We start from the raw sequence: 13,747 nt of genomic DNA, 5'->3' as shown, positions 1-13,747 counted from the left end.
GAAGAGTGCCTCACACATAATAGGTGCTAGATAAATATTAGATAAATGAATGAATAAGTGATTTGAATAGAATATAAAGGCTACCAGTCTCTGGTGTTCCAGTAAATGAGCATAGCTACTTTTCAGTCCTTCTCACTTTAGAAAAAAAAAATTTTTTAAGGCAGGAGCGTCTACCACAAATCTCTTTGCATATACCTGAAACTTAGTACCCACCCCCATCAGCCTCAAGGAAGGAGATGCACATTCTTGATGTCAAGGTTAAGTTACCAACTCTTTCAAGAGCTTTGCTCCTGACACTTCCTCTTTCTTATACCTGCAATTTCTCTCCCACCTCCAATCTGGGCTCTTTCTTTATAGTTTCTCAATGGATCCAAGTCGTCCTGGTCAGTCAAGGGAACAATAAAAGTAGTCTTCCTTGGGCCCTATACCCCCTCTATCACTCCATACCACTTTCTGTTACCTTCTATGGTCCACATTTCTTTTTTGAGGGGGTGTGGAGTCTCTCTCTATGGCCTTTATCAACTTCTCAATCCCATACTCCTTAACTCCCATTGCAATCTGGCTTTTCTCCCACCATTCCATTAAAACTTTCTTGCCAAGATCTACAACTTGCCAGACCCAATGGACACCTTCACCTTATCTGACTGATGCACTATCTGATTCAACTAACCACTTTTTCATCTTGAAATTGTCTTTTTTCTTGATTTTCATGATTCTGATCTACCTTGTATTTTCTTTCTCACCTCTCAGATCACTCCTTCTCAGTTTCTCTCACAGCTCTTCTTCCTAAATTTTTATTATTTCCTGGGGCTGCCACATGTGTGTGTGTGGTAGGGTGAGGGATATATCCTCAGCTTTCTCTTCCTTTCTCATTAGATTACTAATTTCCAGAGCTGTCACTGCCTACAAGCATCACAGAATTCCAAATCACCCACCTTCCCCAATGAGTCCTATGTCCTAATCAACACAGTCAATTAATTGCCTATCAGGGATCTATGCTTGGATAATTCACAAAAATCACCAGACTGACTACAGTGCCATTTTTCTCCCCAAATGTTCCCTCTTCCTTCCTCTTCCTTCTTCCATCTCAGACAAAGGTGTAACCATTCCACAGTGGCCCAAACCAGAAATCCTAGACTCAGTCTTGTCTGTACTTTAAAACTCATCTCTTCAATGTTCTTCTACCAACTGATTATCAAGTAAGTTCAATTATTTCACTGCTCTAATGTCCCTTGAGTCTGTTTCCCTTTTGTACCCACCCCGATTACTGCTTTAATTTAGTTGGTAAATCCTTCACCAAAATAGTAACTCCATCACAAAAGTAACTTTCCACCCAGTCTCCAAACCAGCTCTGACTCCCTTCGGTCCAGCTAGGTGATCTTTCCTAAAAGCAAACTAATTCTGCCATCCATTTCTTTAAAACCCTCTGGTGTCATCTCATCACCTTCAGAATATATTACAACTCCTTAACATGATAAATATGGTCCTTTATGACCTAGTTTCTGCCTCATTGTTCATCCCTCATTTCTTAACATTCTTCTAATAGATATTGTAGTCAAATCAAATTATTTTCCATTCCCAGTATGTTCTATGTGGACATATATCCTAGGTCTTTTCACATGCTGGTTCTCTGCCTAGCATTCCTTTTTTTCCACCTGGCTACCTACTACTTGTTCTGAAGACTCAGCCCACATGCCACTTTTTCTTTGCTGACTTCCCTGAATTTCCTCCCTGAGAAGGTGCCCTCTCTTCTCTGTTAGTATATTACATAAATAGACATCATGGCACTTCTTTCTCTGAAGTATAAGACAGGTAGCTTTCTTCAGACTATAGGCTTTTCAAGGGTACAGACTGTCATATCCAATGTAACATATGGATGACACAATGTCATACTGGACACGACATGTGGATGCCTGGCACACATAAATACTTATAGATGGATGGATCTCCTACTATTCCTTCTTTCCTCAAGTCCTCTATAAACCACCTTCCCCCACCAAAACCAAAGCCTTCAGAAGTGGCTCTCTGCTGCAACATGAAAATGACCCATACTTCTGAAGGAGGAATGGAAAATGATTTCAAGAGTTGAGCAGATAGTTGCTAGAAAATCTCCTGGTGTAGACATGAATGTGATACACAGTGATGACCATCACCACCACCTCCAGACAGAACCTAGCACAATTAGACACTTGGCTATGTGTAGCCTGTCAGCTACCAAACAACACTGATGCCATGCTATTTACTTATGGGCTTAGACCTCAGGCTGCCAGCTTTCCATTGCCACAATGGTAGGGTTGTTCAGCAAGAGATGTTGTGGGGCTACAAAGGAAAGGATATAGGTGTTGAAACTAGACAAGTGACTGACTAAATTAACCTAGTGGCATACTAAGCTGTGTAGCTGTGTGGCCTTGAGCAAACCATTTAATTCCTCTGATCTTCACTTCCTCATCTGTTAGATGGACCTGATGATTCTACTTCCCCACAGACAGATGAAAAAAAAAAAAAAAGACAATGGATTGAAAACCATAAGCACAGCCTATGGTCACCAAAAGTTGTCAATATTATTGTGGCTTATACAGAACAATAAGCTAGCTAAGTTGCTTACTTTTTTCTTTCTGTCTTCAACTAATACCTCTTAAATACTACCTTTGTGCTATGTCTTGGGCTCAGTACTCTATTATGTGTAAAAATAAGTCAACATCCTTGCTTTAGGGAGCCATGGTAAGGAAGAAGCAACCAGACTAGCAAGGGATACAGACACACAGATATCTAATTCATTTACAATGTGTGATATGCATTAGTGGTCTTGGTGGGAGTATGGAGCAGGCAGTGCAAGAGTCAGTTTTAAAGCATGGAAAACTATTTCTTTTCTTTTCTTTTCTTTTTTTTTTTTTGAAAACTATTTCTGTAAGAAACGATTTTCTATGGAAAATCCATCCGTTGCCACAGCTGGGAAGCCTTATTCTTATATATTATCCTCTTTTTATCTTTTCCCCACTCTACTTGCTTTTTAGATGGGTGACAAGACATTAGAGGGACAAATTTGGGGCACTGACTACCAGCCTAGCAAGATTTTATTTTCCTTTAATTTTTTGGTGCTATGAAAAGAATAATGTTTTTCCTCTTCTCTAAAGAAAATTAGAACTAAAGATGGCTCAGCAGATAAAAGCTGTGGGTGGTAAATACTCCCACTATTCCCCCCCCCCCACTGCATTTTAAGCTTCTAGGTTTCTCTTGGCATATACTGCATCTTAGAGCTGGAACCATGGAAGAGGCATGAGAAATTCTGTGGTGAAAGCCTATATCCTAGTTAGGAGTTGAACAAACTGAGACCCGTAGGGGCTCAATCATCTGCCAATAGACACAGAGTCAAAGTTATCATACAGTTCTCTCGATTCTTCCTTATTAATCTGCAAATTTTTTTTGTCTTTTTCATTTTTATCGGTACCAGGGATCGAACTCACAACTGCCTGCTTGCAAGGGAGGCGCTTATGCCACTGAGCTAAATCCCCAACCCCTTAATCTGCAAATATTCCAACTTCCTGGACCTTCAGTACTTGAACTCAGGCAAGTTCCTTCACATGCAGTCATCCCTGGTAGAAGCCAGGGATGCCTCTATTTGTAAGCAACCTAGAAGCCACAGAAAAACCACTTCTCTCTTACATGTCACTGGCTCTCTACTCCCAGTAACATCCTGTTTCTTACTAGTGAGACACTTTCAAATCCTTCTCTTTGGTCTGAGAACTATACCTGCATAAAGAATTTGGTTAGAGATGGATTTCACCAAATGCCTCTCAGGACGACTTTTCTGGCTAACAAGACTTGGTGACTGAGGTTGGTGGTCTTTAATTATGTTACTCTTAAAAGAACTTTCAACTATAGCCCACATCTTTTGGTGCTAGAACAATAAATGATGTTTTTATAGACTCTAAAGAGCCTGAAAATGAAGATTCCCAATTTCACTAACCATTTAGAACACGAAGAGAACTTGAAAACCCCTAGTCCAAATATAACCCTGGTCCAACTCTTTCATGAAAATGCACCCGGAAGAGCACAGGCAGAGCTGCTGGTCTGGACTCCTGGTTCAGTGCTCTTTCCCACTCTTTATAATGTTGCCCCAATCCCTTGCGCTGAAGCAGCTGCACCATCAAAAATGTCACACCAGTTATGACACAGTTGGTTATATAACTAGTATTGCAGAGAAAGCAAGGGGAAGAAGCCATGAACACGAACATCCCCTAGTCTCTGTGGTACGTAATGAAATAATTTCACATGGGAAGACAACACTCAATTAATCAATCAAAGGATAAAATCTAGAGATAACATTTGTATAATGGTTTCTGTGTTCTAGACACTGTTGTAAGTGCTCTTCATAAGTTAACTCATTTCATGTTCATGATAACCCCACTGAGAATTTCTTTTACCAGTGCCATTTCATTGGCAAGAAAACGGAAGTATCAAAAATTAAGTTACTATTTTAAAACCACTCATCTAGTTAGTGCAAGTACTGAGATTGGAAATCGAGTGTCTTGGTCGTGTAGTCAATGCTCTTAACCATTTTACAGTTTCAGAGTGGCATGCTAAAACTGCTTCTCTAAATAAGAAACCACTTATTCCTCTGAGCCAGTTAGCAGGTCACTGCTGTTTCCTTGTCCTCCTCTTCCTGTTAATCTGATTTGTTGGACAGTTTCCTTTTCATTGGTGCTATGTGTGAATTAGAGGGACAGAATAAGAATGGAACACAACTTTGAGCAAATTTCTAGAAGGCAGCTTATCTAAGCACGGTTAGGCTTTTCATTATGATGCCATCAATAAACATGACATGAAGTGCTGTTCTCACAGAATCTGTTTTAAAATCCATGTAGTAAGTACACACCCACACACGCATGTGAACATTCTCTTTTCTTTTTTCAAACTTAAAAACTGCTTTTGGCTAGTGTCAGTTCTGGGGCTAACCCAAAATGTTTTTCAAGCTTAGAATCATACTCTTTACCAATTTGTTTGTTGCCTTTCAGATCAAGATGGGTTCTTGTAATAATGGTCCATCTAGCTTAAGGAACTTGAAGAACATATCCTGGGAGACAAAGTCCCCAAATCCAGATGGGCTGAAGCACATGTCAAAAAACCAGGACCTTTGTCTACTCATATTAAAACTCCAGTGTTAAGAGATAGGTGCCGTGAGAAGCTAAAACACATGAGTGATCTTGTCCTGCTTCTTAACAGATATGGCATCCTAATAAGTACAATATAATCTGGCAGTTCCATATGCTAAAACAAAACAAAATTATGGCACTGTGATTCTGGGCACTGTAAATCTCATCCAGTGCCCCACATACAGAAAAGAAATTCTGGATTCCCACACCAATCTACGTGAAGCTTCACTCATTTAACAACCTAACTGGCAACAACCTTTTCCACAAGCATACAGGTTCTATTTCAGAATCCAATGAGTAGCTGAAGTTCAGAAATTCCATAGCTGACTTATAAGGAGATCAGGTGGACTGTTTGTTACTCTTCTAACAGGAAGGTCTGCTGGTATTTACAGCTCAGTGAACAGTAAGGAAGGAGACAGCCACATCCATCATCAAAGAAGAACTCATCTGCTACTTGATCTGACATTCTGCTCATGCTCATAGTCTCCTGAAAGCAAGGTGCATCCATTTGAATAAACATGGAGACAGAAGGAAGGGAGGCAGGCAATGCAGTCAACATGACAATTGCAGAAATAATAAGTTCACAAATCTAGAGGAATAGCTGTCAGTGGAATGCAATTACAACATATAACCTTTAGGTATGTTTGGGTTCACCCTTCTAGATGGCTGTAATTTCAGAGCTAAGACTGCAAGTTGACATGTGCCTCCACTAATGCCTACCACTTAGCAGGTACTGAACAGTAAATGACATGCTGAAAGGATACACAGGCTTGCCCCCAACCTGAACCAAATAGTAGATGCTCTGATTACAAAGCCAGGGTAAGCTAGGAAGAGGAAACCACCAGCTTTTTGTTATCAGGTCAACTTTTAGAGTGCCTTCCCTGACAGGGTGGGACCTGTAATTGTATCCCACATGTAAGGGCCAGAATGCTTGGACGCATTAGGGATATCTTCATCGGGCAAAGCCTTAAATTTGTATTAAAATAGTACTGAGCAGGTACCTTGAAAATAAATGCGTATCAGAAATGTTCCATTTAACGAGCAAGCAATGCCTTGCTACCACCTTTGAAATATCACTGAAAAATATACACACATATATATTAATGCTCTAAAGACAGCCTGAACTCAATATCCCAGTAAACTCAGGACCTCAAATGAGGGTAAGTGTGGTACCTTCCCAGGGAAGCTCTACAGTTCATTTGGTATTTTCATTATATACATAGTCCAAGCAGTTACAACTATTTGTTCTGAAGTGAGAAGTCAGTTAAAGTGATTCTATCTTGTAAAATATAGTTCTTTAGAAATTTCCTTTAAGACTGTGGTAATTCAATAAAAATGACACTTCCTTTAAAAGTTTTGTTAGTCTGAGTAACTAAGAGTCTAAGGGATTGAGTGCAAAATGACGAGGCTGTATTAAAGGTGAGGTTACAACAAGCAAAATTATTAAAAATGCCACGCACAAAAAAAGAGTCAATGATTACTCACAGTATGTGTGAAATTATACTTGTGTGATCTCAATCATCACTGTTTATTTCCCAGTACTGAAATGTTTTGGATTGGCCAAAACGAAGCTCCCAAACACTAATTCACAATCACATGTACAAAAGAAAAACCCAGAAAACTATGTTCAAGGGAAGTTAACTTTTAAAATAGTGTTGAGAATCAAATGTCTGAATACAATCTAATCTGTGACATCTCTGAAGCAGTTTCTCCTTTAACATGTATCAAGCAGAAAAATTTCAAAGGTCAGCTCTCTGCAATGTTCCTGGGCTGATGAGGATATTAACACTTCTAAGCAGCATCTGCCAGCTGGCCCTTTATCATTTAATTTCAGTTTCTACGTATTTTATGGAAGCCTAGTCCTTCTTCTAATTAGCACTCTACAACATGATAAGAATGCAGCCTAAATGGAATGACTCTTTGCTCTTCTGGAAACTGTAAAGTTTCAGCAGTATCTAAATATTGATATTCTTCCTCTTAACTCAATAGGTAGTTCTACTAATCCTCAATTCCCATTAGGAAGTCATTGGGTTCTCATAGGTTGTCACTCATAGAGGACTAATTTCATCTGGTCAGGTGAACAACACAGCATCTGAAGTCATTCATACATATGGCCTGATAGGTTGGTTGTCTATCATATTGCAGAGAAAAGTAGAAAACTGCTTTCTATAAGTGCTACCAAGATATTTAAGGCTGACTCCACACAGAAAATAACATCCTCCTGACTCAAAGTGACTGTCAGTGAAGTACTGATCTTAAAAGCCATGTCTGCAAATAAGGACTCAAAAGAATTTGTCATTAGGCTACAGTGACACCAAATCCTTCATTTTGTGGTTAACAAAACAGTCCTGTATCCAGCTTGGCAAAAAGCCCTAGTCTGATTTATTTTAAGCCATGCTGGAGGGCTCACAGGAAAAGCTGCCATTTGTCAATGCTTCAAGAGAACAGGATGCTAGGGTCCCTACTGGCAAAATTTACATGGACCAGACACCTTTCTGACCAGCCTTTTGAGCAAAACTAGCCTATTTCCTAAAGAGAGCTGGTGTACTCTATTTTCTTTTAAAGTAGAACTAACTTTTAAATTATAAAATCTGTTTTGCCTAACATTTTGTCCCAAAAGGTGCAGTGGGACTGAGGAAAGGGGGAAGTGCAAGAAAAAAAGAGGAACTGATTTGATTTCTAATGTAATGGTCTGGATTATCAAATACTGAAGACACAAAGGACTTTTCCCAGAAAGTTTACATACAGCCTTCGTTTAAGGTTTCCTGCCCTAGCACATAATCAGGAATTTTTATTCTAAAGTGGCACACCTATCTCCTCAGAGTACAGCTCTCTTTGAATAAAAAAGGCAAGGTATTCTTTGGGGGACTCAGTGTATATTTTTAAACTTCTTATTAAATCAACCTAATTTATGGGTCAGGTTCAAGAAAAGCAGGTAACCAGCGGCTTTGGCTGAGACAAAGTTAATTTGCAGGCCACTGCCACCCTCCTTTTACCTTTCTCCCCCCGCCCCAGTCCTTCGAGGGTTTCCGAATGACTTCGGACCTCTCCGCTACAGCCCCGACTCGGCTCCGAACAATCCCGAGTCCCTCCGAGCCCCGCGCCCAGGCCGCGCTGAGCCTAGCGGAGCACCACCTAGCTGAACCCCACAGACTTTTCCGGCCTCAGCTGGGCGCTGTCCACCACTCACAACGCCTGAAACCTCACCCAGCTCCGGAGTCCGGGGCTTCTACGAAGTTCGCAGCCCGCTACTGCTGATTACAGACTTTCAAACTTTTGAAACACTTTTTTAGGGAAGGAGCGGGAAGCGCGGGTTGCATTACCCAACCTGGAAAAGCTCCTGGCACAATCAACATGAACCTTGCTGCAAAAAGCAATTCCCCAGGCCCCGCCTCCCCATCCTTTTGGGTTGCACAAGCTTCAGAGAAGCCCTAGGCCAAGTTATCCGTGGCTCAGAAGGGTGCGGCAAGCTAGGGGCCTCAGTGAAGAAAGCCCCAGGGAGCTCTCGAACAAAAACAAGAACACGTCAAGCAGATGGGGGAAACTGCCTCGGAGCCGCTACTCCTTACCATCATGGCGCCGCCTGGAACCCGCTTGTCATGCCTGTTACACATGCAAGATTTTTGCTTCTGCTTCTGACACCTCAAGCATGCTTCGTCTCCCACCCACCTTCCCACGAAAGGAGTTTTTATTTTCCATTGTTTTCCTACGGGATGCAATTACTTCGGCTATTCTGTCAAGTTGAAAAATAATCATTTTTGTTTACTGCACAGCAGCCTCTAATTAGGAGCTTGTGTGTGCACGAAGGTGTCACAGCAAAGCGTCGTGGAATCTTAGCTAAACGATTTTAACGAACCCCTCTGTCCTGAACTGACAGGCCAACGGAAGCTGCAGGGCTTTGAGGCCCTGAGGGTGCGCACCCTTACCCAGCCGGCCATCCCCTCCCCAAGCAAAGCTGCCTGTGGGCTCGCCAGGAGCTACGGAGAGCACGGGACAAGAAGCAAGCCTGCAAGCGGGAAGGAGGAGCGAGGCTCCCTATTGAGAAAGTGTGGAAAGGAAGGAATATCCATTTTGTTTTAATTTTCAACCATCACTCAAATCCACCCCCAGTTAATTAGGTGGGGAAACTGATATCTAAGGCAGAAGGAGGCAGCCGGCAAGTGGGGCCCAAAATCCGCATTGTGGGTAGATTACACAGATTATATGGCCTTTGCAGAGTGTAAATGCACGCATTGATAAAGGCCACCAAGCAAACGAAAACTGCCCATGTCAAGGAAGCAAATGCCAGAAAGGTGGGGGAGCACAGGGGCCAGGGGCAGCACGGGGCGGGCATTCAGCCTCACAACCAGCTTCCCCTTCTTTCTTGGGTTTGGGTACAGCTGTGCCTCTCACATCCGCTTGGAAATCCACCCCTTCCCCTAGCACACGCCCCCTCCCCAACCCTCACGGGGGGGGGGCAGTAAAATCCACAGCCTCTAATTCAGCACCAAATACACGAACAGCAGACACTTGATCCTCCACCCCAGTTTAGGGCTGGGTCTCTTCCATGTTTTAGCCAAGTTCAAAATCACTGCCCTGTGAGAAGAGCAGGGGGACGTGGGATAATAGACACGGTGCAATGCTCAGAAGCAGATACAGAGACAGCATTAGAGACAGAAATGGTGGCAGAGAAACACAAGGAATACTCCACGAGCAAGAGTAATAATCATAACCATGCCAATAGTGTGATGTTCTGATCAATATGGCGGACACTGTCATTCATACAACTACAGGCGCTCCCCTTCCCTGCCCCCAAAAAACACCCACCCCAGGAGTTGGGGTGGAGGACCCAGAACCAATGTAGGAAGTGGGGGAGGGGACTCAAAGCCAGGTCTGTGTGTGTGTGTGTGTGCGTGTGTGTGTGTGTGTGCGTGTGTGTGTGTGTGTGTGTGTGTGTGTGTACGAATTAAAAGCCAGGCCTGGAGAGCAATGTGGAGTAAGCAAGGTAATAACGATTTTTAAAATTACTCTTAATAAAAGTACAAATTCCAGTGCTACAGGGACTTACTTCATCTGCTTCACAATGGTGCTTTTTCCTGATTCTCCAGCCCCTGTTGGGATACAGACAGAAGGAAAAAACTGGTGAGTGTCAGTTTAGGGGACCGTGGAGGGGGCTTAAGCATGCGAGGGGTGAGCGATCCTAGGCACATGGTGGTGCCAACTCAGGGGCCAGATCTCCAGGGGCGCAAGTGGGGTAGGGGAGCTGGTGGCAGAGGCTGCGCTGTGGCCAGGGTCGGGGAATGGGGGAGGCAGCAGCGTTTCTTACCCAGCAGGAGTAATTTCACATCTTTGGCGGCGCTGATACCATCCTCTTTGAGGTTTTTCTCAATCGCTTTGCTCCGCTCGAGGGCGGCTCTCTCCTCAGCGCTCAGAGTACATCCCATGGTGGTGGCCCCTTCCCTGCCACAGCCCGCACGACTCGGCTGGCTCGGCTCCCCGGCTCGACGCGCCCCCCCCACCCCCCCCAGAGAGCAGAGCCTGGGCTCAAAGGGGGAAAAAATCACGATGTCCTCTCCTTGGGTGGGAACAAAAAATGCCGAAAGACCAAAGACCCCCCCAAATCTGAGCCGCTATCAAGATCCAACAGTAGAGACTCGCGGCAGCCGGCAGGGGTCTGGGGGTGCGGGGGCGAGGGTGGCCCGGGTCTGGCGCTCCCGAGCCAAGGGAGGAGGCGCCCGAGGGCCGAGAAGGCGCGGGCTGCAGGCACTGAGGCTGGTGCACGACCCAAAATAAATAAAATAAGAGTCGAGGCTGGGTCCGCAGCCGGAGCCGGGAGAGGGTGGGGTGGGGGGCAGGGTGGGTCCTTCTGCCGCGGCTGCCGGAGGAGGCGGAGGAGGAGGCGGAGGCGGAGGTGGCGGCGGTGGCGCTGGGTGTGGAGGGCGTGAGTTAGGGGGTGCTGCTATTGCGTGTGCATCGCCGGGGCTCCGTCTTCGGTGCGTCCACGGCTCCTTCGCCGACCCCGGCGAGCTGGGCAGGGTTGGGCAGGGGGCCGGGCCAGGGGGTAGGGCTCTAGCAGGAGGCGGCGTCGCTGTCTCCCACAGCTTGCATCGCTCAGCGAAGCCCGTTCGAGGTTGGGGGAGCGTGAAGGAGCCGCGGCCGGCGGGGAGCTCGAGGGAGAAGCAGAGAGAGACCGAGGCAGGGAGGGAGGGAGGGGGACAAATGAAGAGACAGCAAACGAGCGAGCGAAGGCGCGCGCACGCCGGGGCCGGGACTCGGGAGGGGGCGAGCGCAGCGCGCGAGTGCGCCAGCGGCTCAGTGCACCCGGCTCCGCGGGCCGCCCGCTGACGTCAGCAGGTCCGCACGCCGGGCCCCCGGGACAGGCCGGGCGGAGACGGGGGCGGCGCGCGCCAGAGCCCGCGTCAGCCGCCGGTGGCGCGCACGCGCTCGCACAGCGTGGCTCCCCCAACCTCGCTACCTCCTAGCCAGCGTTAGGCGCGGGCGGGGCGCGGGAGGACTGCCTGGGGATCGGGGGCGGGGCCTCTGGCTGGGTAGGTGGGGCCCGGGGCGGGGACTGAGCACTAGCGCGGCCATGCGCCCCACCCCGCCCACGGGGCTTCCTCCTCAATGGGAGAGCGGGGCTGCGCAGCCGGTACGGCGGTCAGGTGGCCAGCGCGGCCTCTGCGGCTCCCTGCCCGCTCCGAGACTCGGGGCTCACCTTCAGCTGCTCGCCTGACGGCTGTCTCTAAATCTGCTGGGCCTTAGCCGAGGCCGTGTTACCTTAGCAAGCGTGCGGAGATGGTGGGTCGGAATCAACCAGCGCGCCCCGTACTTCAGCTAAGAGCCCTGGGGCAGCTTGAGTTCGCATTTATTGAACACCTAATTTGTGAGAGAAGAGGCAGCTGAAACAAAACTAGGGCCTGTTCTCCAGGAGCACCTGCCTCCTTTGGTCTCCATTCACCCTGCTGCGAGATCCCAAAACCCCGCTGTGTGTGCATGAGGTAGATATCGCCCCGCAGGCCCTGGGCCCCACTGCGGAGGGGTCCGGCTTTCAAGGGCGCCTCTGGCAAATACTTTGTGCACCCTTTAAATGCTTCTGCAAATGTTGAACCATCCAGTTTGCCCAGATCTCTTGTCCTGCCCCTTCCGAAAACACAAACCTGTAAGATAGGTTTTTGGTAAGAGATTTTCTTCCTCTCCTCATCAGAAAGGAAGGAAAGAAGGGCAAGAGAGAAATACATCTTTACCCTCATCTGTTCTCACACGGAGGCACAGAAACCCGGGTCGGTTACTCGATGTACTCTTCGTCAAACACAGTAGACAGTTGCCAAGATTGGGCATGTTGTGGGTGGTCTGTGAGACACTGAAGAAACTAATTCTTACTGTACAAAGTAGTTCTACAATCAGTTCCACCAGACAGCCCCAGGGGCCCTCCTAGAGAAAGGGGCCAGTGGGCAAGGTTGTAAGAGAATAAAACAGGCAAGGGGCCAGAGAAAAACATTTTTCTGGCAATGGGGCATTTCTGTGGCTTTGAAAGCAAACTTGTTTGTTTCGACAGCAGAAAAAACACTCCTGTTTTGAAAATGTTACCCAGCATGAAAATGTATTTGCAGTGGAGGATAAAGAAGGCAATTAAGGCCCACCCAGAAGAAAATATTTTTTCTTTGAAGTTTTTAAATTTGGTATTTCCCAGTGTGGGTCCACCTTATTTATAAATAACTATGTCAAAAGTTGCATGTGATGTAATTTAAATATTTAGATGTGAATCATGGTCTATGTATTTTAGGAAACTGAGTTTTATACAGTAAATAACTGTTTCCCTAGCACACTCATCCTGCTTCTCGTTGCTTGTTTGTGATTGGGGGGAAAGGAGTTAGAGCAATGATGGTGAACCTATAGCAGGTCAAGGGCATCGGGCACGCAAAACATTCTTCGCTGGCACGTGAGCCAAGTGTGTGAGTTGCTTTTTTCTAAACCAGCCAACCTCAGTATGCAGGTTAAAGGCCATGTTGGCACGGTATGATAAGCAAATGGGTTTAGCATTATAGTTTGGGCACTCTGTCTCTAAAAGATTCACCATCCTGGGTTAGGTGATGAATCTAGTTTGGCTTAAAATCAGAATTATCAGTAAGAATCAGCTTTCCAGAGCTTAGGTACCCAACATTCCATAGCATTTTGTTATTTCCTTTAGAAGTTGCTAGGGTGATTACACAGGTCTACCAGATGCAGAGAACACTTCAGCGACTTCACTCAGGTTCTATTTCTACAAGGCTGCATTTGAAAGGTGGAAGAGGTAAGGAAGGGTGTAACTGTTGATAGGTCACATTTTATATTTTACGTTTTAGTGCTCTTTCATTTAAGATTTTAGAGTTTGAGGGTCATCCTGGGTAATTGAATAGAACTATCCCTGACTTTAGATATATTTTAGATATATTTCTTCTTTCTTGATATTAGACCTAACACAATGGGGGCACAAACCTGTTCTGTGTTTTTCTTTACTCAGTAGTCCCTAAGCACTTACTATTGCATATGTGGGGTCATGTGTTAGGCTCTGTAAATGTTATATTTCAGGTTTGCCTATCCTGTTTTCATTTTCTAGGTCATTTTGCATCTTTATG

General features: G+C 45.6%; 2 protein-coding genes across 7 annotated transcripts in view; one reads left to right on the top strand and one right to left on the bottom strand.

The window, feature by feature from the left end:
- Window positions 1–10,633, bottom strand: part of Gnao1 (G protein subunit alpha o1) — a 164,363-nt gene extending 153,730 nt beyond the window's left edge. For all 3 annotated transcript variants that reach the window (XM_063247344.1, XM_063247345.1, XM_003471969.5), the window contains exons 1-2: window positions 10,459–10,633; window positions 10,201–10,243 (exon numbers count right to left, since the gene is read on the bottom strand). In XM_063247344.1, the coding sequence (XP_063103414.1) occupies window positions 10,201–10,243; window positions 10,459–10,576 (161 nt within the window). In that variant the 5' untranslated portion in view covers window positions 10,577–10,633. The remainder of the gene's footprint in view (window positions 1–10,200; window positions 10,244–10,458) is intronic.
- The window catches only part of Ces5a (carboxylesterase 5A), a 333,638-nt gene continuing 328,224 nt past the window's right edge, over window positions 8,334–13,747 (top strand). For 2 of the 4 annotated variants that reach the window (XM_063247340.1, XM_063247339.1), the window contains exons 1-2: window positions 8,334–10,137; window positions 10,241–10,274. The gene's annotated coding sequence lies outside the window, so the exon portion shown is untranslated. Of the gene's footprint in view, window positions 10,275–13,747 lie in introns of all 4 variants that reach the window. The other 2 variants (XM_063247342.1, XM_063247341.1) reach the window with 2 other exon arrangements.

The sequence above is a fragment of the Cavia porcellus genome, unplaced genomic scaffold, assembly GCF_034190915.1.
Source record: "Cavia porcellus strain 051 isolate PalLab524CR breed Dunkin Hartley unplaced genomic scaffold, mCavPor4.1 scaffold_4, whole genome shotgun sequence".
Lineage (NCBI taxonomy): Eukaryota > Metazoa > Chordata > Mammalia > Rodentia > Caviidae > Cavia > Cavia porcellus.
Note: the sequence above shows the minus strand (reverse complement) of the source record. Positions and strands in the feature narration are given on the sequence as shown.